The sequence below is a fragment of the Nannospalax galili genome, unplaced genomic scaffold (assembly GCF_000622305.1).
Source record: "Nannospalax galili isolate Female #2095 unplaced genomic scaffold, S.galili_v1.0 scaffold579, whole genome shotgun sequence".
In the NCBI taxonomy this organism is placed as follows: Eukaryota; Metazoa; Chordata; class Mammalia; order Rodentia; family Spalacidae; genus Nannospalax; species Nannospalax galili.
In genome coordinates, this window is record NW_008344599.1 from 1,847,959 (window position 1) to 1,872,225 (window position 24,267).

General features: G+C 47.1%; 2 protein-coding genes across 4 annotated transcripts in view; both read right to left on the bottom strand.

The window, feature by feature from the left end:
• Nucleotides 1-318: 318 nt before the first annotated feature.
• On the bottom strand, nt 319-4,549 carry Ackr1 (atypical chemokine receptor 1 (Duffy blood group)). The gene is made up of 2 exons (XM_008840843.3): nt 1,844-4,549; nt 319-1,360 (listed from the first exon to the last, which is right to left on the bottom strand). The coding sequence occupies exons 1-2, from the start codon at nt 1,862-1,864 to the stop codon at nt 368-370; spliced, it is 1,014 nt and encodes a 337-aa protein (XP_008839065.1). The 5' UTR covers nt 1,865-4,549; the 3' UTR covers nt 319-367.
• A 182-nt stretch (nt 4,550-4,731) lies between these two features.
• Cadm3 (cell adhesion molecule 3) overlaps nt 4,732-24,267 on the bottom strand; it is a 30,400-nt gene continuing 10,864 nt past the window's right edge. Inside the window, exons 2-10 of one of the 3 annotated variants that reach the window (XM_008840844.2) lie at nt 16,916-17,017; nt 14,337-14,477; nt 13,683-13,835; nt 12,839-12,976; nt 12,356-12,526; nt 10,015-10,105; nt 9,391-9,560; nt 6,671-6,796; nt 4,732-5,877 (exon numbers count right to left, since the gene is read on the bottom strand). In XM_008840844.2, the coding sequence (XP_008839066.1) occupies nt 5,759-5,877; nt 6,671-6,796; nt 9,391-9,560; nt 10,015-10,105; nt 12,356-12,526; nt 12,839-12,976; nt 13,683-13,835; nt 14,337-14,477; nt 16,916-17,017 (1,211 nt within the window). In that variant the 3' untranslated portion in view covers nt 4,732-5,758. The remainder of the gene's footprint in view (nt 5,878-6,670; nt 6,797-9,390; nt 9,561-10,014; nt 10,106-12,355; nt 12,527-12,838; nt 12,977-13,682; nt 13,836-14,336; nt 14,478-16,915; nt 17,018-24,267) is intronic. The other 2 variants (XM_029567220.1, XM_008840845.3) reach the window with 2 other exon arrangements.

The following is a 24,267-nucleotide window of genomic DNA, read 5'->3' on the forward strand; positions in this document are numbered from 1 at the left end:
GGCTACCTTTATTCCCTGTTTTAAGCCCTTCAGTTTTTATTCCTATCACATTTGCTCCCTACAATAGTTTCTTTCCTATTTGTCTTGTGTGCCTTGTCTTCTAGTTTGGGAAGTTTATCTTCTTTTCCCCTCATTCTCTGGCTTCTCTTGGCTTCCCCCACAAGAAGGCAGTAGAACATCTGTATGCCCTCAGGATGCTTATCCATCATTCACTGTCTCCCAGGCTAGCTATAGAAGCAGCAAAGTCTAGCATGCAATGTTTTCTTCTCTCCATTATCCTCCCACTTCTCTTTAACTCCAGACAAAGAAATCAACCACTTCATAAAAGCAGTGCGACTTTAATTCGGGTTGACAGGTGGGTAGAGAGCTAGGATTTGCCTGCAAAGGTGTCCAGATGAGAAGACTGTCTTGCAGGGAGAGAGAGGGAGGACAAGGAAGTACGGGTAGCCTGGTAGAAGAACAGGGCCAGAAGCAGGGGTGTAACCACACAGTGCAATATGGCCAGGGCTTCTGCCAGTTGCAGCATCATGTCTAGAATCTGCTGGGCCAGACATGTTGGCAGAAGTAAGACTTTGGACCTCACCAAGGTATCAAATCCCAGAACCACTCCATGGGGCCACCAGAAAATGAACCAGATCCACAGGACATTGAACCAGGGGCCTGGCCCTTTGCTCAATGCCTTCTTCATCCCCTTAGCTGCCAAAAACCCCAGTGGTAACAAGGTGAAAATGATAAAACAGATTACAGCATGTGTGGACTTCAGAGCTCCCAGGCCCCTGCTGGATACATGGGTGCAGAAGCCCTGGTAAACATCACTGGCCAGGGTGATTGGCAACCCTAACAGTGCAGCTGCTCCCCAAAGTCCCACAGTGAGCCCCAAGGTGAGGCCTGGGACCTGGCCTATATTCAATTTAGGATTCAGGCAGGCATGACACCCTATCAGCAGAGCCTGGGCAAAGGCTGAGCTGTACCAGACCCAGGAGCCCAGGTAGCACAGAGCAGAGCTATGGGCGCTGTTTATCCCTGGTGCCAGGATGGGCACCACGATGCTGAAGAGGGCACTCCCCACTGCCAGCTGTGCCAGGATGGGCCAGCTAGGGCAGATCTGCCAGTGGAAGACAGGTCTGAGAAGTGCGAAGAGGACGGCGCCACTTGCCAGCACACCCAGGACGCTAGTGACGATGAAGAAGGGTAACGAAGAGTCATTGAGCAGGTTACAGGAATGGCAGGGGGCAGCTGCGTCCACATTGTAGTCCTCAGAAAATTCATACGAAGTGTTATCTTCATAGGAAAAATCCCAGATGTAGTTCTCAAAAAAACCCTGACTTCTGTTCTTGTCTAGTGAAAAGGAAGATTCCACCTGGAGGGCACATCCAGAAGGGCCAGTCAGGGCATCCAGTACCTCAATGGCGAGGCTGGGACAGACCCAGGGCAGTCAGAGGGAGAGCAGCACAGAGGGAGAGCTTGAGTTGGAGAGCAAGCGCTATGCCTGTAGGAGGTGGCTGCAGTCGCATGCTGGAAAGGACAGAGCCGGGAAGCTGAGGAACCTGAATGGCCAGAGTCACAGAGAAGCCAGGCCAGGGATGTGTGCAGAGCTGAAGGGGCAGAAGTTCAAAAGGAAGGTGAGGAGAAGTCTTCATGGAATGGGTTGAAAGGTGAAGAGAGGAGAAAGAGCAGGGCAGAAGCAGGAGACTGAGGCAAGGAGGGAATGGGAAAGATTTTTGAAAGTTAGAACAAAGAATAAGAGGTAAAGAGAAAAGCGAAGAGCATGGAGACGAGGAGTACATAGAGGAGGCAATGGGGCAAAGAGGCAAGGCTCATGGAGCATGGTCCCCACACTCACCCGGTGCAGACAGTTCCCCATGGCACTGCAGGCTCAGAGCAGGCAGAGTAAAGGGCCGGGACACTGTTAGCAGCTGTGGTTCCAAGATAAGTGCCCAGAGCTAATGAAGGCCCTCAGGTTCTGGGCAGAGCCAGTGGGTGGGTGGGGGGTATGCTCAGGAAGCTCTACCCCACGCCTACTGCCTACTTTAAACCTCAGGCCAATATAGGGCACTGGCCTGGAGCTTCCTGTTTTGAAGTTGAGTTTGGTCAGGGTGGTCTCAGGAAAAGAACAAGGCGAGGACCACAAAGGGGGAATTTTCCCAGAGTTGGCAAAGAAGAAATCAAGGTGCTTTCCAGCAAGTGAGGACTCTTCAAATACAAGGAAGGATGAGGGGCCAGGGGTGACTTGTGAGGCAGAGTAAGGGAGGTGCTGGGAAGTAGGAGTGAACAGGCAGCTGATGACTCTCACTGCTCTCCATCCTCTTGAATGAGATCCAAGGAAAGAGTTCAAAGTTATGTTTGGGGCAAGGCAGGATAATGGTATTTGCTGTTGGCTCTCTCCAGATTGAGGGATATGCATTTAAGTGGGGGCATTTAGTGTGCATCAGAATGAGTAAGAAAATACACCTATTTATTTGCCTGCCTGGGTTGGGTATCAGTGTGCCCACACCTAGTGCTAGGTGCCAGGCGGTGCCTGGGTGTGTGCACTATCATCTTGAGGTATGGGTGCTTCAGGGTGAGCGGGAGGGAGGATTGGAGGCCTGTCAAGCCTGTATAATGACTCTCCTTCAGGGAGCATTTGGGCATTTGCCTCACTACCTATGAGCTCAACGAATGTATCTCTCACATCAAGCAGAACACATGGTCTGACACACTAAAATAGACTCTCAGAGGACATGGAACAGTATATTTTAAAGTGAGATGGTTGCCTGCTGGGTAATCACTATTTGTATTCTATTGAAGGATATACAGGTTCCAGGCCGACTTTGTTGGCCTGCCATCTTGGCAATAAGTAAAGTTTCTTTATGGGAGGAAGGGGAATTGCTATTCCTCTGGCCAGCAGAAACACTGGGTATTTGTCCAGCAGGTAGATGCCCACAATCTAAAGCCTCGTCTCCTTGGTGGCCTCTCCCCCACCTGCTTTCCAGGGTCTCTCCAATTTTGTCCCACCATCCATCTCTACATACTATTTCCTCAGTTGAGGTGATAGAGTCTGGATGTAGGAAGGGATGAATCAGAGCATGTAAGTCAGAACAATGAGATAGAGATTAGAACATGGGACACTTTCACTTGTGCAAGAAAGCATGGGATGTTTTAAGCACAGGTCTCTTCAGAAACTTCACATTCATTCAGATAGTGCTCCCTGAGGAAAAATAACCCCGCAGACAAAGGTGGGAAAAGATGGGTACTAAGTAGAAATCCTTCCATCCCACATCTCTCTCCCAGGATACCAGCTCACTTTTCAGGCTTAGCACCAGGGAGGCTAGGGAAAGTGAGGTTGGGAAGGTGTGGTGATACTCTCCTTCCTAGATGGTGGTGGTGGCAGTCTTCACCTCCAGCTGGGCAGAGGGTGGCAGTCAGTTGACTGGCTTCCAATTCAAATGCTCTCTGGGAACCACAGGACTCAGACGCTCTCTCTCCCTCACTTCCACACACAGATGCTCTTAGGAGAAACGACATGGCAAAAACACAGTACCCCTTAAGTACCAGGTGCCAAGGACACGGAACAGCCCTTTTTACACGCAGCCCAGCCAGCAGTGACAGCAGCAGAAAGGAAGCAGCCGGACCACATGGATAATCCAGATATATTGAGGATGGTCCCTCTGAGATTAGCACAGGAGAGTTAGAAAGATTATAAAGATACACGATCCCCTCCCTGCTCCCATCCCCCACCCCCACCCATAGACAGACACACACAGCACAACGGCCCCTCTCCCCCCGCCCCCCTCGTACAAATATGGCTTCTGTGTAATATGGACAGAGTGGTTCAGCTCAAAGAGGAAAAGTCATTTTCCCAAAAGCGGGTGCTGGGAGATGAGGAGCCCAATAGGCCTGGGGCCCAAGGCTCCCTTGCTGCTGTAAGAGGAGGAGGCCCTGGCTTCGGTGAGGGGCTGCCTGTAGTGCCCGGGACCCTAACCAGGTGCTGGAAGATTCACAAAGGTATTACCTGAACTGAAGGAGTGGGCAGGCCTGCTGGAATGCAGCTGTCCCATTTTGCACACCTGTTGTCAGAGCAGGGAGGACATGTCTGTGTGGAGGAGGGGGAGAGTGATGCCGAGAGCATCCCAGGTCTGAGGGACAGGCCAGCCAGGATAGTGAGGGTGAGCAATCTCATCTGCACAGCAACTAGCTTGGCCATAAAAAGGAAGACAGTAAACCAAAAGCAGGAATGGGACCCAGTCCTCTACTCACTGGGTACAGATGATGGGGATCCAGGGTCAGTGCCAGGGAGAGGCTTGAGGGGTGCATAGCAAAGGCTGTGGCCCTGACTCCATGGCTTGGAGATGGGAAGTTCAGGGAAGGGTGTGGATGCATGGTGTTTCAGGGAGGGATAAAATGCACTGCTGGGTAAACCACATCATGGAACTTCTTTCTCCGAGGTGGGCATTGAAGGTGGTTTGGAAAAGACCAGGGTGGAACAACATCCCAGGTGAGGTACAAACCTTGACTAGGCACCCTCCATTCCCAAACCCCTCCTCATGTGTCCCATGCCCTGACCATCCACCCAGGATCCCTGGTCCTTGGTCCTTCTCCTCAATCCCTTTGCTTCTTGTTCACACAACCACACATGTATACGTACATCCATGCATGCGTACACACTCACAAACACACACACGCACACACACACACACAAACACATGCACAGAGTTCACATTATTCCCTTAGTTTGGGCAGGAAACAGCTCAGTGCAGTGAAGCTCCTTTTAGTAATTTTGTTGTCATGTCTGCCTGGCTGCTGAGGGGGAGGGACTGAGGGCTGGCATAGGGAACAGGAGAGGGCACAGGGTGACACAGGGTGGAGGGGTAGTTGCCGAGCAATGCCATGAGAGGAGCGGTTGCCGTGCAACAGTCCAGGGTCTTGGGTAAGAGTGAGGGGCCCCTCGGCGGCAGGGGAAGCAAACACCAGTCAGGCCCAGGAGTGGCACCTTTCTTCCCACAGCTGCTGGAGCTATGATTGGCAGCTGAGTCCTGCTGTCCCCTCAGGGCAGTTTCTATGAAAAGAGCCTCCCTTCCTTCATTGTGTGTGGGGGGCATCCTCTCTCTCTCTCAATCTAGTCTTTCTAGGAGGACATGTGTCCACCCCGGGAGGAAGCCCTTGGTTGCTCTGTGGCTGCATGCCATCTTCAGGTCACATCCCCTTGAGGACTCTCTGTTCACCTCCTTATTACGCAATGAAAAGAGGGGTGTCAGTGTGACACCCATTTTCCTGTCTGTAGCTGGACATGTGTGCCTAGCAAAGCCACTAGCCCCTGATCCCATTCTGGGGTTCCTGGAGACTTCTGGAAAACTGCTCTGCGGTAGAAGATGAAGGGAAGGCTGGGCCAAGCCCTCACCTGCAAGCCCGCCCTGCTCCTCACTCAACCCTCCACCTTCTTTCTCACACTCCAGGTTCTTTGCTCTCCTCACCCCACGGCTCCTGCCTCTCCAGCCTTGGAGACGGATTTGATTTGGGATTGTTACAAAAATAATAATAACCCAAACGCAGAGAAGCCACGGAAAGGGCTGAGGGTGACCCTCCCCTCCCCCCGCCCTCCCCCCCATTCCAAACCGAGTACAAAACCGCACCCAAAGCAGACATTCTGTACAGGGGGCTGGGTGGGCTGGGGAGCAAGCGGGAGGGGCGGCCCTGGGGTCGCTCTGTACAAGTCCGGGTTGGTGACAGCCCAGCAGTCCCCACGGGGCCCCTGGGGGGCGTAGGAGGTGGGCAGGTGCCCCTAGATGAAATATTCCTTCTTGTCATCCCCGCCTGACTGCCCGCCTTCTGCGTTGATGATGGCCGTGTCCGCATCTGGGGCATCATCGGAGCCCTTTGCTTCGTGTGTCAGGTAGGTTCCTGTACAGAGATAGAGGCTCTTCTTTCAGGAGCTTCTAAGCCTCTGAAGTCCACCCTGCCCACTTTCCTGCCAACCCACTCACACATTGCTCATCTAATCTTTCTCCTGCCTGAAGCCCATCTTCTCTAATTTGCATTTTGTTGCCAACATCCCTCACCTGACCACACCCCCATGAATAATGAATCCTACCCTTAACTAAAGTCTAATCTATAATGCAGGAAAGACAGAGGCACCTGTGTGTGTGTGTGTGTGTGTGTGTGTGTGTGTGTGTGTGTGTGTGTGTGTGCGCGCCCACGCAATGCAGTTGAGCTATGGCTCAGGTATGGCCAGCCTAGGCAGCTAGGCTGCTGGTTATAAGTAATAACAGAGTAGGACAAAGGTAAAGTGAAACAAAGTACAGAGGAAAGGAAAGAAAGGGGTGGGGAGGAGAGTAAGGAGATCAAAGAAGGGAAAAGAGGCAAACTAGATGGGCCAAAAGACAGGACAAGAAAGGGGGTAGAGGCTGGTCTGGAAGCTGTGGGTCTCTCTGCAGAGTCTTCAAGGCAGAGCAGCAAGAGCAGCTGACTGAGTGGGTAGGTCTGACTGTACTTGGATGATCCCCAAGCGATCAGGCTTTACTGCAGGGCTGCTGGTGCTGTCATCACAGGGTTGGCATCGCAGGGGCTGGCTGCCTCTTTCCCTTCTCAAACACACAAGGGGCTGAATGAGTCTGCAGGGCCCTTCCTGTGGCCTCCTTACTGCCTGTCCCTGACTGATCTTTGCATCCACCCAAGTCCTCCTGATGCCTCTGACCTTTGTGCCGGATCAAATAGTGGCCAAGGAAGATGAGCAGGATGAGCAACAGGAAGACGATGAAAGCCACAATCCCTCCAATGATGGCGTGGTAGGTACTGGAGGATGAGGGCACTGGACTGGGGTCTGCAGGGAAGATTTGGAAACAATCATAATTGAAGAAGACATCTCACATACTTATTTGAGCCTGGGTAGTCTCACCCAGAAGAGGACAGGCATTAATAACAGGAGAACAAAGTAACAGTATGCAATGCAAGGGGCATGTCTTGGTTTGTGCTCAGATGTGTCTCGCTGTGCCTGGAGCTTAGTAATTGTTAAAGCAAATGGATACATTCATGAGGCAATAAATAAACAGCTCACACTCAACCTCCAGGTTGATTTCTTAGCATCAAAGGTTGACCTTGATCAGAGATCATTATTTTGATGCATGTTATCAGTCTCAAAACCTTCCCTTCTTTTCTCCCCCTCTTCTTTGCTCCTCTCTCCCTCCCTACTCCTATCAGTGTTTTGGTGTTTCTTGCCTATCTCCTATGCCTTCACACCACCATGTCTTCTTGGTATTGTGAACTAGCTCCTTTAAGGGGCTTCTTTGGCTGTTTGGCCATTGCTACATGATCAGATAGGGAAGAAATAGTGAAAAGCTGATAGACCCAAGAATTTAGCAGCTACATATCACTGTGCAAAAAATACTAGAAGTGCCACTCTGTATAGGACTCTTAAGTTTCCATATGGAGTAAAGTTATAGTACCACCTTCTCCAGAATGAACAAGGTCTCAGTCCCCACCCCAACATCCCTCAGCCCAGCCTCGGCAGGAGTTCTGTGTCTTTGGCCCATACAACTTCTAGAGCCGATCACACAGCTTTTGAGATCCTTGTTTCCAGGTGTTTTATTTTTTCTTCCTTTAGTTACCCAGCCTACACCCTCTTGAACATATATGATCTTTTTCTTCAGTATTTTCTTCTTGGCAAGGAAGATGGGTGATCCAGTAAAACACAAGTCTTCTGGCCTGTCCCAGTATGGAGGCCTGGAATTTCATTTTTATTTTGATTCCATCCAAAGGTTTGTTGGTCTCTCCCATGGTGAAGCTGCCATTAGATATGGAGAATTTATCCTCTAGAGCAGTCATGGACCAATCCCATGGCACAGGCTAGACCAGGAGTATTAAGGAAAGCTCAAGCCATGGTCAGAGACCCATGTATCTGAGGACAGGTGCACAGGGCCAGGATGATTCTGATGCCTTTACGTTTATATTAGCCATTACTGCAACTGTCCCACCCCTGGGAGAGCTACAGTTTTTACTTTGCCTGAGCTTGACTCTTGCTGCCTCTTTGACTCTTTTACATTTTTGTCTTCTCCACCTTATGTTTCCTCAAGCTTGACTGGGCCAGTTTTTTAGTTCCTTGTCTCTCTATGCCTTATTTGAAAAGAAAACATTTGTGCTTTGGTTTCTTTATGCTCTACTTGGGAGGGAGAAGAGGATGGACCAAGAGTTCCACAATGGGGCAGATGTGATGGCACAACTGTGAGGAAGCTGAGTGAACTTATCAGTGTCTTACTCCCAGGGAACACAGGAGACATGGGCCACTTTGGAAATTACTCCTGGATAATTATTTCAAATCTATGAAGCAAAAGTTCCTTGGAAAAACAGTCTTCCACTGTCAAAATGACCTCCGGAATTGTTGATAACCAGGCTCTGTCTTTAGGTAAAAGTACCTTTCATTTTAACCCTGGCCAAATTTTCACTTAGGTTATTCCTGAAGAGCATGCAGTAACTCCTTCAACCACCAGGCGTCAGCACAGACAGCAGACACACTCAGCCTACTCCTGCTTGGCTTTTCAGCCCAGGGCAGAAGGATCAACATGATACCAACTGTAGGGCACATGAACTTTCTCTCACTGCCAATCACCCTCAGGAATGGTTTGAGAGATCTGGGGGCAGAGTCCTGACCTCAGTGCTTTGTCCTTGCTCCTGGAATCTTACAATAGGCCTGTTGTGCTGAGGAGCTCCCACATGCTGAGGTTGGCTCCTGGAGGCAATCACTCATGTAGACATTCTGATCCCCTGAACTTGGGGCTGTGTACCTCACGTCCTGCTTTACTGAGTAGTTCAACACTTCCTTTTTTCTGAGGGAAGGTTTGAAGACTTTTTGACAGGACCTCAATGCCATTGGGGTCTTCAAGAAAAGTAAAAGAAAATTCTTAGTATCCTTAAAACCACCTCTATCCAAGCTTTTCACTTCTATTAAAACTGGGTTTGGTTGTCACTTTGTATGAGTGCGTGTGTTTGTTTCTTTTCTGTTTGGACCGAGTATAATGTATAACAGGGTCCTTAGGAAAGAAACTGATAGCAGCACATGCATCTCATGTCTAGTTTAGGAGAAGGAACCCTGAGAACAGCTCTTCAGCAAGGGGCATACATGTACACGTGACCTCCAGAGACTCAGGGGCCTCTGAATCCAAGTTGTTATTCCCCCTATCAGGTGATAGAAGCTGGTTCCAGCAGAGTCACTGGCATAGACAACGGCAGTGAAAGCTCACCCTCCCATTGATTTACCATTAGTGCACATTCCAGAGTGGGCCCAGGGCCCAAGTGCACTGCTCTGCAGTGGGAGGTATTTTCCATTCACTCCACTTCTAGTCAGGATGGGGGTTGCCATGGGGAGAGTAAGAGATGGCCAGGGAAGGGAGGTGCTGGAGGAGAGGGCCTGGGGAGGCTCACCGTTGACATTGAGGGTGAAGTACGCTGTGTAGCTGCCCATGTTGCTGATGGCTGTGCAGCCGTAGGTGCCACTGTCACTCTTGTTGAGGAAAGGGAAGATGAGGGCGCTCTCCTGGGTCATCTTCAGCGGTGGCTCACTGCCTTCCTTCACCCATAGGTACTGCTGGGGGCTGTCAAAGTAGAAAGATTAGATGTGTTCATGGTGGCCTAGACCAGGGGTCTAGAGGAACTAAAAATAATGCAGAGCAGGGAAGTCAGAGATTGCATGATGAAGCTCAAGATGCTATATGGGCCAGAGACGCTGCACTGGGCAGAGACTCGGGGTGGGTGGGGTGTGGAGGTATCAATCTTGGGTTCATTTTGGAGAAGCTAGAGATGGATGTCCTGATTCATATCTTACTGGAACTTTGTTCCTGATGGGGAACTGAAGGAGCTTAGTTAGTTAGCACCTCTGCTACTTTGCAGTAGAAACAAAGGCAAGGCAGTGTTGGACAGTTAGGGAGTGGGAGGTAGGGCTCAGCTGGTACCCAGGAGAAGGGACACAGTGCAATGAGGATGATAATCTGAGATAATGGGGGACGGAGGGGGGATAGTTATCAGAGGCCAGCAGGTGGCTCTTCTTACACTGGATTGCCACGGCCCTCACAGTGTAGCGACAGCTTCTGGCCTTCACGGGGAAGTGCAGGATCTGGCCTAATCAATGCTGTGGGTGTGTCTGCAGAGAAGGAAATGATGTCAGCACAAAACTCCCCACTTTCCTTAGGAGAGCTCCAAAATCTTGGAATAACCTACTAACAAACTACAGATTCTACCCTGAGAAGTCTCAGGGGCTCAAGAGACTGTGAACAAAGGCCTTTCTCCTCCTAGCTCTGGAGAACATAGACTACATCTGGTATTGAATGTGTGAACAACCTGTTACCTTGAAACCTGAGTGATGGGATTCCAACAAGTCTGTCCTGGGTGGGCCTACAGGATGTCTCAGCAGAGCTGAGGAAAATCCATGGTTTATTCATGCCTAGCAAACTGTCTGGCACATAGACAGGACCTAATACATATTTTTAAATGAACAAAGAAAGTGAACTTGACACTGAGTTCACAACCTCTTAGTTCTGTCTACTCTGCAAGGGAGCTCAGTACTGAAAGCAGTGCTCGAACACAAAACATCCCTTTGAACCATCAGTCCAAACACGAAATGAGAGCATTGAAACAGCAAGAGGTGGGGGTCATATTTTGGCTGCAAAAGAAGGGCCTGAGACAATATATGGGCTCTGTGAAGGAATAATGACATCTGTCCTTGACGCCAAAGGGCTGCTTAGGAGGCTGGGTCCAGATGGTGGCTTAGAACAATACAAGCAGATGCTGGTTTGAGACTGCAGATAGAGGCTGCACTTTCCCTAAGGACAGAGCCAACCTTAACAACCAGCTAATGAACATGCTTCAGTCAAATCATACAGTATGAAGAGAGTCAGGCCAGGTGAGAGAATGGGTTTTCCAGGGCTCCATAGCCAATACAGACTTCTAGCACAGCACCTGGAATGTAGCATTTGTTGACTGGCTGCTGGTCACAGTTGGTCCAAAAGGGACCCTGAAGAGTAATATTCAGATGGTCTGGTATCTGAGAGAGGATTCTTTGGGGTTTCAATGGAATAGGGTCTCCTTCAGTCCTGGCTAGGGCTCAAGCCTAAGAGCTCAGGGCTCAGAGGAATTGCCCAAAGCTCAGGGCTTCATACTCAGAACTAGTAACTAGAGAAATGCCTTACAGCACTCTGAGATTTGCAGGGTTCCTTCATGTATCTTTATGATAATTCAGTGAAATAAACCAGAGTCACAGAGAAAATAAATGAGTTAGTCAAGGTGTTACAAGCAAAGTGTGGGCATTGGCTAGAAGGACTGTCATCTGCCTGTAACTTGTCAGCCAAATGGACCGTGGTACTGTTCAAAAATAACGGGTATCAAAGTTTGAATAAAGGGGCCAGCCATGGACCAAATGACATTGAAGTTAGGAAGATAATCAGCCAGGGTCTGATTATTATTAAAAGCTCTACCTGTTTTTGGAAATTGTCTAACCTTTTGGTAAATTAGGACAAGAAGGTGCATTGTTTCATACTTCTCTGTCTTCTGCTTCTGCAATTCAATTATGCTTTTCTCTTTGGCTCTGCCTCACCAGAAAGTACCTTTTGAAAATTTCAAGATTTCCTCAGATGAGAGATTTGCAAGTGCTCCAGATTCCTCAGACATTCCATATCTGTACTAAAGACAGACCCCACAGAAAGGACGGAGATGCCTGGAGAAAGGTTGGAGCAGTGACAGTGACAATAGCCACTTCAGGTCCGAATCCCGAGAAGAAGCAGTGAACAAATAGAAGAGTGACGGAGAAGAAGAAGACCTGCGAGGATGATTTGATGACAGAGAGAATTGTATTTTCCTTGTACTCACAGGTCCTGACATCACAGAAAGTTGGATTGAGAAGAGGCCTTAATGATGGCCATGTTCTGCTCTCATTTCAGAAACAGCCAAACTCAGTGCAGAGGCTGTCTTCACATCACACAGTAAGTGGTGAAAGTGCAGGCTAGAAACTACATCCCAGGACTCTGGATTTGCCACAGTTATGACTGTAATTTGCAGTCTAGCTTCATTTTACCAGTGTAGCCCAGAAGTTGGTAAACCTACCCCTTGGGCCAAATCCTGCCAGCTGCGTGCTTTTGTAAATAAAGTTTTATTGGAACATGGCCGAGCTCATTTGTTTGCACATTGTCTATGGCTGCTCTCCTGGCAGCTCAAGCAGTCAAGTCACTGAAAAAGAGATCACAGCTCTCTAAGCCTGCAGTGTTTATGACTACAGGGCTTGCCATCTCTACCCTCATTTTTTGCCTTTTTACTTATCTGTGTGCAGTCACCTGTGCTTTTCTTTTCCTCACTCCCCACCTCATACCTGGTCCTTTGCACCCCAAAGCCCATGACATACATAAAACTTCAATGCGCTGAGAGGTGGATCTGTCAGCTCCCTTTAGAGATTCGTGGTTCACAGAGCACACGATGTTTGCTCCATCATCTTCCCGGGTAACCTGGAATGACACTGAGCTGCTCACAGTGAAGGTTTTCCCGTTGGGATCTTCCTGTATTCGGGTTTGTTCTCCTGGAATGCAGAAACAGATGCACACGTGCACACGTGCGTGTGTGCGTGCACACACACACACACACACACACACACACACACCGAATGAGTCCTAAGATCCAGTTACTATCTGGGCCTCACATATGGTGAGTTATATTAGATAAGTAAGAAAAATTTGAAATATTTTAATATAAGCAAGCCCACATGTCCACAAAGTATCTGCCACTCACAGTCTCCCTCTATACCATCTTCCATGCCCATATACAGACATACTCCACTGCCTCTCTTCCCAGTACCACCCCTTCCTGGAACCTCAAGGCAGGAGCTACTCACCATGTAATTCTTGATCACCCTTCCTCCAGGTGAGCTGGGCTGCAGGTTTGCTCCCAGAAGACTGACAGTTTAGAGTGGCTGTGTCCTTTTCCCGTAATGATGACTTATAACCAGTGATAATGGGCTTCTGTGGGATTCCTGCCATGGATAGGGGGTGGCCAGGATAGGAAGGAGAGGCACCATGAGGTCATACTTCAAGCTCTCCCTGTGAAGATGTCCTCTATAAGGACCAGGACATCTGGGATCTACTTTGCTTTAGAAAGATGGGTAGATGCATAGAGATCCATCTTTCTCTTTAGTTTACTCCTTGGGGACCAGAAGGGAATACCAAGAAGAGAAAGTGTGGTAGTGTGTGTGTGTGTGTGTGTGTGTGTTGTGAGGGGTTATACCATATGTAAGGCATGATACATGAATAGATATCCTAGAGCACAAGTAGTTGGCCATGCAAATAGCACAAGGCTCAGGAGAGCAAAGAAGGAAACTGGAATACAGGATGAAGGTGGCTGCATGCAAAAATATGGGGAACATAACCTGGAAATTATTATTAGACATTGCATACAGGTCTCATGTTTCCCTGTGTGATTTCTGGAGCTGAATGAAATGATCATTCTTTGCTATAAATTAGGAAGTTTATGCTTAAAGAAAGAGGTTTATCCCAGATAAAACAGTAAGTAGAGTGGAAATGATCAGAACTCAGTTCTCTTTTATCTTTAGGGAAACATGTGCAGAACTTTCCCAGTAGGGTTGGAGACCTGCCTGGTTCCAGGAAGCTTTGGGGACCAACCTAGGGAGGTTTGTTTGCAAAGCAGCATGCTGTGGAGACACAGGGGTTTGAGAGGCTCACCGAGCACAGTGACGAGGGACTTGGCAGTTCGCACAGGCATAGTGAAGATGGAGCAGGTGTACTCGCCCTCGTCTGCCAGGGCCACATTGCTGATGCTGATACTGAGCTCGTGGGGAGTGGAGCTAACCAGTTGAATCCGATTATCTCGAAGGGCTGGGGAAATCAGGAGAATTGGAAGCCAGGTTTCTACCAGAATCTTTCCTGTCTACCTTCCAAACCCAGGTTAGGATCTTTGAGGGGAAGGGATGCGTATGGGGACTGTGTGGGGGACAAAAATATTCCTAATGATTTGAACAGTCATTAATTCATTCAGTGAATTTCTGAGCCACTGGAAACAATAACAAGAGAGAAATACTATAGGCCATATCTTATGTGCTTGCTTAGAAGCCTGGGAGAACTTGGTACCAGCTGCTTATAAGGGCTTCTTCAGGGTGAAGCTACTCCCGGGCCCTATAAGATTACACATGACCAGGTAAAACTTGTACAACTGAAGTTTCTTTGCAGACAGTTGAGGAGCCCATGGCTTCTTGCTTTTTAAAATACCACATCTCTGTGTTTCTAAGTCTTTGCTACAGGGACAATTCCTCTCAGGCTCTGCAGTACCTTTCCCTAGCCCATGGTTCCCAAGGAGAGAGGTAACTCATGGGATACTACCTCTCTTCTCCCCAAAGTAGAGAGTTTGCTGGGCAGGATTAGACCACTGCAGAGACGAGTCCTCATGGTCTTTCACTTGACATTTGAGCACCACGGTGCCACCAGCCACCACTGTTTCATCAGATGTCCAGGGCTGGCTATCTGCAGAGGTAGAGTAGAGTTAGTTTCCTGAGGACCCTGAGGAAGGAAGTCTACCCATTGCTGGGCCACAGTCCACTTCAGCTAACTCAGGCTATCCAAGACTGCTCTCTGTGTATTCTCAAGCCTTCATGAGTGAAAGAACAGAGATGGCGGTGGTAGTGGAGGGGAGACAGACCTTATCTTCTCTTGCTTTAAATACAGAGAAAACATCACTTGTTGAGTATCTGCTGAATGAGCAGGCACTGAAAGGAATACAGGCACCCAGAGCTGCACATGCTATTCCACATGTGTCTTTTTGGATATGGTTCTGTCAGTCATCTTTGAGAACACACATACGTATTTGTCATCCTATGTTTTGCCTTCCTGTCATCACCTAGTATAAGAGCAAAATAGGAAAAACGATTGTCACTAATAATCCCAAAACTGAAATGGGGAAAAAGCTAACCTGACCCGTGGTTTATATATTCATTTACACAAAAACAGCAAAACAAAATATAAAATATTAAAAACAGAAGTATTTTGGTATACTTTTAAGTTACCCTAACAATAACTTTAACCTAATCATAAAATAAAATCCCTTACTAGGTTATTATTATTATTACTAGCTATTGTTGTTGAGACAAGGTTTCACTCTATAGTACTGACTGGCTAGCCTGGTACTTGCTGTGTAGCCCAAGGCGGCCTTGAATTTGTCACAGTGCTCCTGCCTCAGCTTTCCAAGTGCTGGGATTATAGGTGTGCACCACCTACTTGTTTCCTTTATTATTAGGCATTCCCACCTCTGAGAATACAAACCCAATCACTCTGGTATCATTTTAAAGAGTGAAAGACTGAAAATTTCCCTTTAATGTACTTTTGAAATCACATCATCTAATCCCTCTCTCCCCAGTGAAATGAAAACAACAAACCAAAATGGGGGGAGGGGCAGCTGAGAATGTAGCTTAGTCGCTAGAATACTTGTCTAGCACGCCTGAAGCCTTGGATTGGATCCCTAGCACCACATGAACTAGGCGTGGTAGAACACACGTGTAATGAGTTTACATCTGTGCTCCACCTGAAGTAGAGGCAGGTGGATCAGAAGTTCTAGGATACCCTTGGCTTAATAGTGAGTTTGAGGCCAGCCTGAACTATATGCACCCTATCTCAAAAAATAAAAACGTAAAAAAAAAAAAAGAAAAAGAAAAAGAAAATAAAGAAGGAAGGAAGGGAGGAAGGAGAAAAGAAAGGACTTATAAGGTGTCTTCTGGATAAACCAGTTGAATGCAAGTGCACTTTCCTTAGGCCTGGCTGTGAATCTCTCCAATACTGACATCTGTTCCCTGCCCCCCGTTCAGTAATGTGCCAAGCTCCCCGCAGCATGACTCTGATTCCTGATATTGATTCCCTCATCTTCAGACTGGCTTTCCATGACCCAACAGCAGTGACCTCCACAGAACTAATCAAAAATAAACACCTTCCTGCTCTGATTCTGAAACATCCACAGTCTGTTCTAAAGCACTGAATTCCTTAACCGGCATTATTCATGGCTCAATAGGAAATCAGGAAACACATTTCTACATGCCTCTACTGAGCACTATCAAAACAATCTGATGCTCCCTTTGTCAGACCTTACTCCTACCCTGTCTGCTTATTCCAGACTTTCTTAGTCACCAGCTACATGTTCGAGGAATGTACTGGGAGTGCTCCTAGCAGAGGGAAGGCCCTGAGGAGGGAAGGCCCTGAGGAGGGGAGGTGTCCTGGAAATGATGCCAAGCAAGACACACCTTTTGGGTTGGTCATTTCTAAATTGGACTATGAAGCCTGGTGGTTAGTTGTACTTCCTAGAATTGTAAAAATTGGAACTGAGGGAGACCCTCGCTAAGGCCCATGGAAACCAATTCTTTCATTTTGTAGATGTGGGCAGCAAAGCAATAGAGGTGAAGCAGCACCCAAGATCATCCCCCTAACTGTCCTCAGCACTGGAGCCCTGTTCTGTTCTCAACAAAGTGCTGTTTTCACTGGAATGTTCCTCAAAGAACATGGAATTTGGAAGTGATCTTTTCTCAAAATTTCTCAATGAAAGGTTTCAGAGGCCCTTCGCCTGTGATAGTCGTGTACCAGTTTCCCACTGGCAATCCCTCCTTGGCTCCAACTGAAGAACTCTTCCTCGACAGTGCTCCTCTGGGACCTCTTGTCCTGGGCAATCCATTCCTTTGGAGGCATCTTATTTTTGGAAAGAGGTGTAAGGTTACAGAGGTCTCTGTACCAGAGTGAGGGCAGGAGTGGGTGCACGGTAATGTGGTGGCACAGAACTAAGAGCTAAATGTCAAATGGGGAGGAGAAAGCTGTGTAGTAATGAGTGGAGGGAGAACATGGAGTGGAGGGACCATGAGTGGGGGATGATGTGAGGATGAGTGGGGGATCTGAAGGACATCGAGATGAAGGGCCTGGTTTCTCACCTTGACTGGCCAGCATGTCAGGGCTGCTCCAGACTGTGGAGCTGAGGGCCTCGTCCAGTGGAGCCAGAGTTCCCAGCTCCAAATCCTGCTCCTGCCAGTAGCCTGGGGAGAGAGTCTCCATCAAGGATGAGCCCTGTGTATATTGCTACCATTTGGCTCTACACTTTCATTGTGGGGGTGTGGGAGGGGCTAGTCCCCCATGGAAAGTACTTTCAACAGGACACCTAAGAGAGAGTGAGACATTAACTGGAGTTCTGAAAAAGGAAATGATTTCACCCCTGATGGGACAAATTAAGGTAGAATGCTGTTTTATCTGTAAATCACATAATGTCAGAGCAAAAAGATCTTGGAGATCATCCAGTCCAGTCTTCCCGTCTCACAGACGGGCCAATGAAGCCCCAGAAAGGCTGAGAGTGAGTTTGTGGGACTCACTGTAGAAAAATGAAATACTGAACAAAAATTATTTCAATTACGTATTCAGGAATTTATTGTTATACTATCTTTTCTACTCATAAAACTACATGTTTAAACATTAGGAAATATTTTCACATTTACTCCTTTTAGTAAAGTTATTGAAAAGTGTGTGTATTATCATGACTATCTTGCCAAATGGAAGCAAAATGAAATGACTTGCCTAAGGTCATACAAATTGAATGCAGAGATTAGAAATGAAATGCTTGATTTCAACTCCAGTGCTCTTTGCTCCAAGTCTAATAAGACCATCCTCATTGAAGAAAGATAAGAGTTAGGGTTGGAAGATGCATAATTTCCCAGAGTGCCTCCTTTTCTGGGGCCTCAGATTCTCCTGTTTTCATACTATGCTCGCTCCCTTTATCTCACTGGCTCTGCACTTTCCTCCGGTGCGATAAAAATCTCTTTCCTTTTCAAACAAGCGGTAGTCACCACCTCTCTTGGCACTAGGTCACTTTTATAGTCTTTTGTGAGCTACAGCAGTGTCAGGATCATACTACCTCAACCACAGAAAGAGAGAGCAGCGGGACAAAGAAACCAGCCAAGCATCTTTTCAAGATCTCCCGCCAGAGCCCTAGTGTAGCCAATCACAAGCGCAAAATTCAGTGAGATCATCAGCTGCTGAGCAGACTGGAGCTGCTGCTGTTCCTGGGGTAGCAGTTCAGAGAGAACTTTGTCAGTGGTCCCAGCAGCTCCAGTCAGGGGGAGGACAGGTAGTGGGGGAGGGGGGAGGATAAGGAGGCAGAACGGTGGGACCAAGAGAGGTCAGATTTTCTGATTCCGAAACTAAAACGGGATATGGACTTAAAGTCTCCCGACAGGATCAGAGAGAGAGGACTGGTGAATCAGGAGAAAAAAGGGAAAGGGGACAACGGAGGGAAAAGAGGTGGGTACGGGAGAACGACGGTAACCGAGAAAGAGAGAGCAACGGAGAGGAAGGAAGAGAGAGAAGGGGAAACAGGAAGGAGTTCTAGTATCAGATGAAAGCTCCGGGAGAAACCTTGAGTGGCAGGCTGGCCTTGGGGTACTCCACTGCTCCTGACCTATGTTTCCCGGGAGATTGGAGACTTTACTCTGTTCTGCTCAACAGAGGAGAGGGAGTGCTATAGAGAGACCAGGAACACCTCTAACAGGTACTGAGAGGTACGAAGGAAAGCAGATTTAGAGAAGAGTTGATGAAGACAGGCAAGAAGGTGGGAGGTGAAAGAAGCAAGGCGGGCAGGCAGGGGGCAGGGCGGTGAACCCCAGCAGAGAGGCCATCCCAGGGTGCACAGCGCTGATTCTGCAGCTTCTTTCTGTGGACACTAAGGATGGAGGATGGAAGTTGGTGAGTCTTTCATATTATTTTCCAGGCTGGATGTTTTGGGGTTGCTGTGTCAACATCCAGTTGGAAGCCTTATTGGTTGTGCTCAGGCATGGGATGGTGGGGGGAAAGAGAGAAGCCAGCTAGGGGTCTATGCACCCTCACACAGCATGGGCACCCACCACACAGTATAAGCCCTGCACAGGCTGAAGAAACAGCCCCCTCAGACTTCAGTGCAGGACTTTTACTTCGTAGACTGGCTTTTCACCCATGATTTCATTTTAATCTCAAAACAACTGCTAGCGATAGGCAGCCAGATAACACTTTGTTGTCATTGTTTTGTTTTGTTATGCTTTGAGACAGGGTCTTCCTGTCGCCCCCAGCTGGCCTGGAACTGGCTATGTAGACCAGGCTGGCCTCCATCTCACTGAGATCTCTTGAGCCTCTGCCTCAAGAGTGCTGGGATTGAAGGCATGAGCCACCATGCCCAACAGATATAATCACATTTAATGAAGAGGTTCAGAGAGGTTCATTGGCTTACCTAAAGGAACCCAAAGAGCACAGCTCTCAAGAACCCTTTCTGTCTCAGTGGGGCTCTCAAGTTTCAATAATTCCTGTGTCCTGGACTGCTTCAACATATTGCACTGTGGTTTATTATTTTTTTGCTTATCGTCCTCTTCATCTAAACTTGGAGCTGGTTAAATGCAGAAGGCTTACCATTTCATCTTGTAGCTTTAGTACTAGACCCCCAGGGGGGTCTCAGTAAATATAACTAGCTCTGGTAATTTATTCCGCCACAGTTGGCACTGCGTTACAGATGCTGCTGATCAGGCAGAGCCTGTTTCTGGCTTCACTCCTGTGTCTTCCTCAGTCTCTTTTCTCCTTGCTCATATTTGTTCATTGAGTCCCCACTCCTGCATTTTGCAATTTTTCTTTTTTGTAGGATTAATAAGCAAAAGGGTGATGTACATCACTCAAACGAAGCTAAATTGTTCAGATGAGGAAAGCTAGCAAATAACCTTCAATAAATGACATGTTTGGGATATGCATGATTTATTGCCTCTGTACGTTTGAAGAGAATTCACTCTGGTTTGTATGGTTTGTAGTGTTTTTAGGAAACTGTTTAAGAGGTGACTGGGATGTTTTCTTCCCTCTGGGGGTGACATTTCTCCCTCTAATTCTAAAATGTACTGACGATCTCATGTCTCCTCCTGAGGACCCTCTGTTAATATGCCTGCAAGTTTCTTGGTTTTACAAAATTGTAGACCTGTGGTGATATGTTCTAAATGACCACCCCTCTGGGAGCAGATGAGCTATTACAATGTTATGAACAGAAACACAGATAAGTAGCAGAAATTATAAGCTGGTTTGTGAGAAGCATACATCGTCTTTGGATTCAAATTGTGGCAATCATTTACGACATCACCATCATTCACCTCAAAGAGTTTGAACCAGAAAGTCCAGGGGCTTAGGTGTATTCTGAAAGGGTCATACGGACTTTGAAGTGGAGTTAGTAAAGACCTTGGAAAGAGCTGCTGCCTCAAAGCTGCTGGTGAAAAAAGACCCTCCCTGCTTGGGAAAAAGCAACAATGGACATCTCCAATCTTATTGGTCACATACGTTAGGGACCTTTTGTCCTTCTACACACATTGTCTTCTACTCAGACACCTTCACTGACTCTCCTTTTTCTTTTCTTATTCTATGTGTGTATGTGTGTTGTACCTGGGTTGGGTGTGCAGGTAGAGGGCAGAGGTCAACTTTGGGCTTTTTCTGTCACTCTCTACCTTGTATCTTAAATATTTTTAAAAATTATTTATTTGTATGTATGAGGAGGTCCTCCTGTGTGGAGGTCAGAGAATAACCTGGAGTCAGCTATCTCCTTCTACCATTTGAGACCTCGAGAGCAAACAAACTCAGGTCATTGGCCTTGTCAGCAAGCTTCTTTACCCTCTGAGCCATCTCACGGGCCCTCTGCCTTATTTTCTGAGACAAGAATCCATCTGCTCACCCAACAAGTGTTGCTGGGTTTACAGATGAATGCTACCATGCCAGGCTTTTACATGAATGCTGGGGATCTGAATTTAGGTCCTCATGTTTGTACAGCAATCACTTTACCAACTTAACAATATTCTCATCCCTGACTTTCCATTTTCTGCAGATAACACTCAGATTGGTTAGCCTTGTCTTCAAGGTCCTATACAGTCTGATGTCAGCCACTGAATTTCAACTTTGTCTTCTCTCCATTTTACCCCTGTATTCTAGGCATAGGAGCTATTTATATTTAGACTGCTTTGAAACATTTACTTTCCTGGGCCCATTCTCTTTTCTATAACAACTTGGTTGTAATACTGTTCCCTCATCTTCACAGCTCTCAACTCTCTCTATCCTTAAAGCTTACTTTGTTTAGCACTGCTTTCCCTTGCCCCTGAGTTACACAGCTTTACCTGTCTTAAATGATTCATTGCTTTCTGTAGGCTTCCTGTTCATAAAGTAGAGTTGATATCTGATTCATTTAGTATCAACATTGGCCCTAATATAGCATACTGCACATGGGAGGTGCTTAATATTTAGTTATTAAATGAATCAGATATTGGACATCTTTTGTTGTGAGAACAAGGCTCAAAATCTTCCAGTGCAGAGAAAATAGCAAACCCCAAAGATGGGAAGAAACATATACTGATTAGAGGTGGAAACTCTAATCTAGAAGACAGGACTTGGTATTTGTAAGCACTCTCTGTATGTCAAGATGCAAGCTAAACAGCCCACACGCACTTATTCCAAACACGCTCTTGGAATGTATTGTTATGCACACATTCGCTTAGGAAACTTGTCTATGTGATGCATCTATGGTTAAGGTCGGACAGTCTCTAATCATAGATCTTTCTGACCACGGAGTCCAAGCTTTCTGTATCTTTCCCCTCTACTGCCTCAGGTGTGGTAGGGTTAGGAATAGAGCAGGGAAGATTCCTTTTCTTACATTGCTGGTCAGGGATCGCTTACCTAAAAATATTCACAAGACTTACCTGCACAATGATAAAAACAGCAGGTTAGAAATGGGTGCTTGTGGTGGTGGTAGTGATGCTACGATTGGTATCCAAAGAATCACATTTTTAGTTGGATTTTGTAATGTGTCTTCATCTATACTTTGAGGCCTATTTTGTCTACCCCCAAGTGCCTTACAGTGTGGGACTCTTCAGTTAACCAGACAACAGATGTGTTTATTTAAAATGAACAAAATCTCCTTATGTTTTCATAACATGCTAGCACCTAAGCTAAAACTAAAAGGTTATCATGTTGGCTTTCAGTTGCTTTGGGTGTTTCTTATTTCTTGTTTTATTTACCAATGGGTTCTGGTATCCTTAGGATTCTTGGCATTTTAAGGGACAAAGTAGCCCTTTCGCCCACTGATTGATTGTTCATATTAGGAGTAGCAGAGGTGGGAATTGTAGACTCACTAATGTGCCTCTCTTCAAAGCATGCATCGACACCCATGATCCAGTTTTTCATTGCAAGTACAGGACCTCACATATAGGAAGGGCTGAATAAATAAGTGAGTTACTCAAATAAATAGAAATGTATTACGTCTGAAATTTAGGGGACTGGTAGGGAAGTCATGAGAATATCATCAGCATCACCCTTGATTGCTTGGTTTATGTATCTTCTCTGCCCTGTTTGCTTTGGGCATCTACAGTGTATTGGCAGTAGAGCTAACAACAGTGCAGCAGGTGCACATCAGGATGGTGGGTGGGACAAAGGCACAAAGTTCTGCCACGTGATCACTGCTGGCCTCACGGGTACTAGTGTCCGGAGCCCCATTTCCCTGAGTCTAGAAAAACAAACAGCTTCCTGAGTAGGAGTTGATGATGATGGTGATGGTGATGATGATGATGATGACTCAGCATTTCTCTAACTCTAGAGTTAAAAATAATGTTCATCACAGCCTACTTGTTATTCCTCACGACTACCACGACAGGTGGGTGGAGGAGTGTTATCTCCAAGGGAAAAACATGCTGGGGCCTGTGGCCCAGAATACTGAAGAAACTTGCTTTTAGAATGGAGTACCAGCCATCAGGAGGCTCACTGTTAGGCTCCCAGACCTTTTGCTTTAACTCTAACTCTAGCTTCTTGGTAAATTCTTATGCACATGTGGGTCACACAGAAGAGAATGTCCATGGCAAGACTGGACTTAGAGCTTGGCCCCTAGAGCTTTTCTTATGTTCAGAGCCACAGTTTTTCTTTAAGAGTAAATGCTCAATTGTACGTTTGGAGGAAGCTGGACCAGTTCCATCTGAATCCTGATTTAGAAGATAACTCCAAGACTTGGGGGAGTCACTGATTTCAGAGCAAAACAGCCCAGATAATGAAGGATTCTTTTTACACTTAACATTGTACAGTTGATATTCGGCAGTCACAACTGTACCACATTTACTGAAGTCACCCCTCGGTGTCTAGTCCAAGACTCTGATGATCTGAGTGCCAAAACAGTCTCTTACTTCTTCCCCTCCATCCTTGTCTCACTTTGCCTGTTCTTCCATAAATCCCTGTTCTCTAATACATGTGATGTTACAGCAGCAGTCAGAGGGAGGCTAGGCAGGAAGAGATGGAGGTCATTCTGTGTTCTGGGCCCCTCTGTCTTTTCAGGTGGGCTTCCTCCTATCTTCTTTAGGATGAGGTTCTGTCCTACCAGGCAGTCCTCAAGGGCCCCCTTTCCACAGCTCCCACTCATAATCATTTCCAAGCTTCAGAACTCGGTCATGCCTCAGCTGCAGCCTTCTGATCGTGGCCTCCCTCCCCCTGTTTTCCTGTCACTCTTCTTGTCACTGGGTGTCCTTGTCCCTCCCTCTATTATTTCTGTTGCTGTCTGTGCTGTCTGGGTTGTTTTTTTTTTTTTTTTTTTGCCTCCTGGAGTCTTGTTTGCCAAGCAGCCTCTTGGGCCCAAAGTCATTACTCTCTCTAGGCCAGGCTGTGTTCTCTTAAGAGGCAAAGCAAGATGTCAGTGGAAATTGATGGGGGTTGGGAGGGGCAGAGTCTTCCCCTTAGGAAGTTCCTGTCATGCTAATTAACCCCTTAGTTTGAAAAAGCCTGAACCAGATATCAAAGATTTGCAGAATCCCCACCCCACTATGAGATCATCCTGAGATTCAGGTTAGGAAGGACTTAGTCTGGACTCAGAGGTTGTTGAGCTCTACCACCACCACCTGGAGCCCCTCTCCCTTTTCTGATACTAGGTCTCATTATGTAGCCCTGGCTGACTAGAACTCAATATGCAGACCAAGCTGGCCTTGAACTCACAGAGATACTCCTGCTTCTACCTCTGGAGGCTGGGATTAAAGATGTGTGCCAACATGCCCTGCTGCAACAGGGTTTTTTTTTTGATTTGTTTTGTTTGTAAGACACGCTATCCCTGTAGCCCCAGCTAGCCTAGAACTTACTCTGTAGACCAGGCTGGTCTCGATTTCACAGAGATCCACCTGCCTCTGCCTCCCTAGTACTGTGATTAAAGGTGTGTGCCACGATGCTTGGCTCAGCCAGGTTTTATAGTGTATTTCACAGGTATCTTTCTGGTTCTATCCTCTGC

Bases quoted from the DNA above. Each gene is read 5' to 3' on its own strand.
- Ackr1 (XM_008840843.3), bottom strand. From the start codon at position 1,864: ATGGGGAACTGTCTGCACCGG. The intron at 1,361-1,843 runs GTGAGTGTGGGG...TGTGCCCTCCAG, and splicing joins TGGGGAACTGTCTGCACCGG to GTGGAATCTTCCTTTTCACT.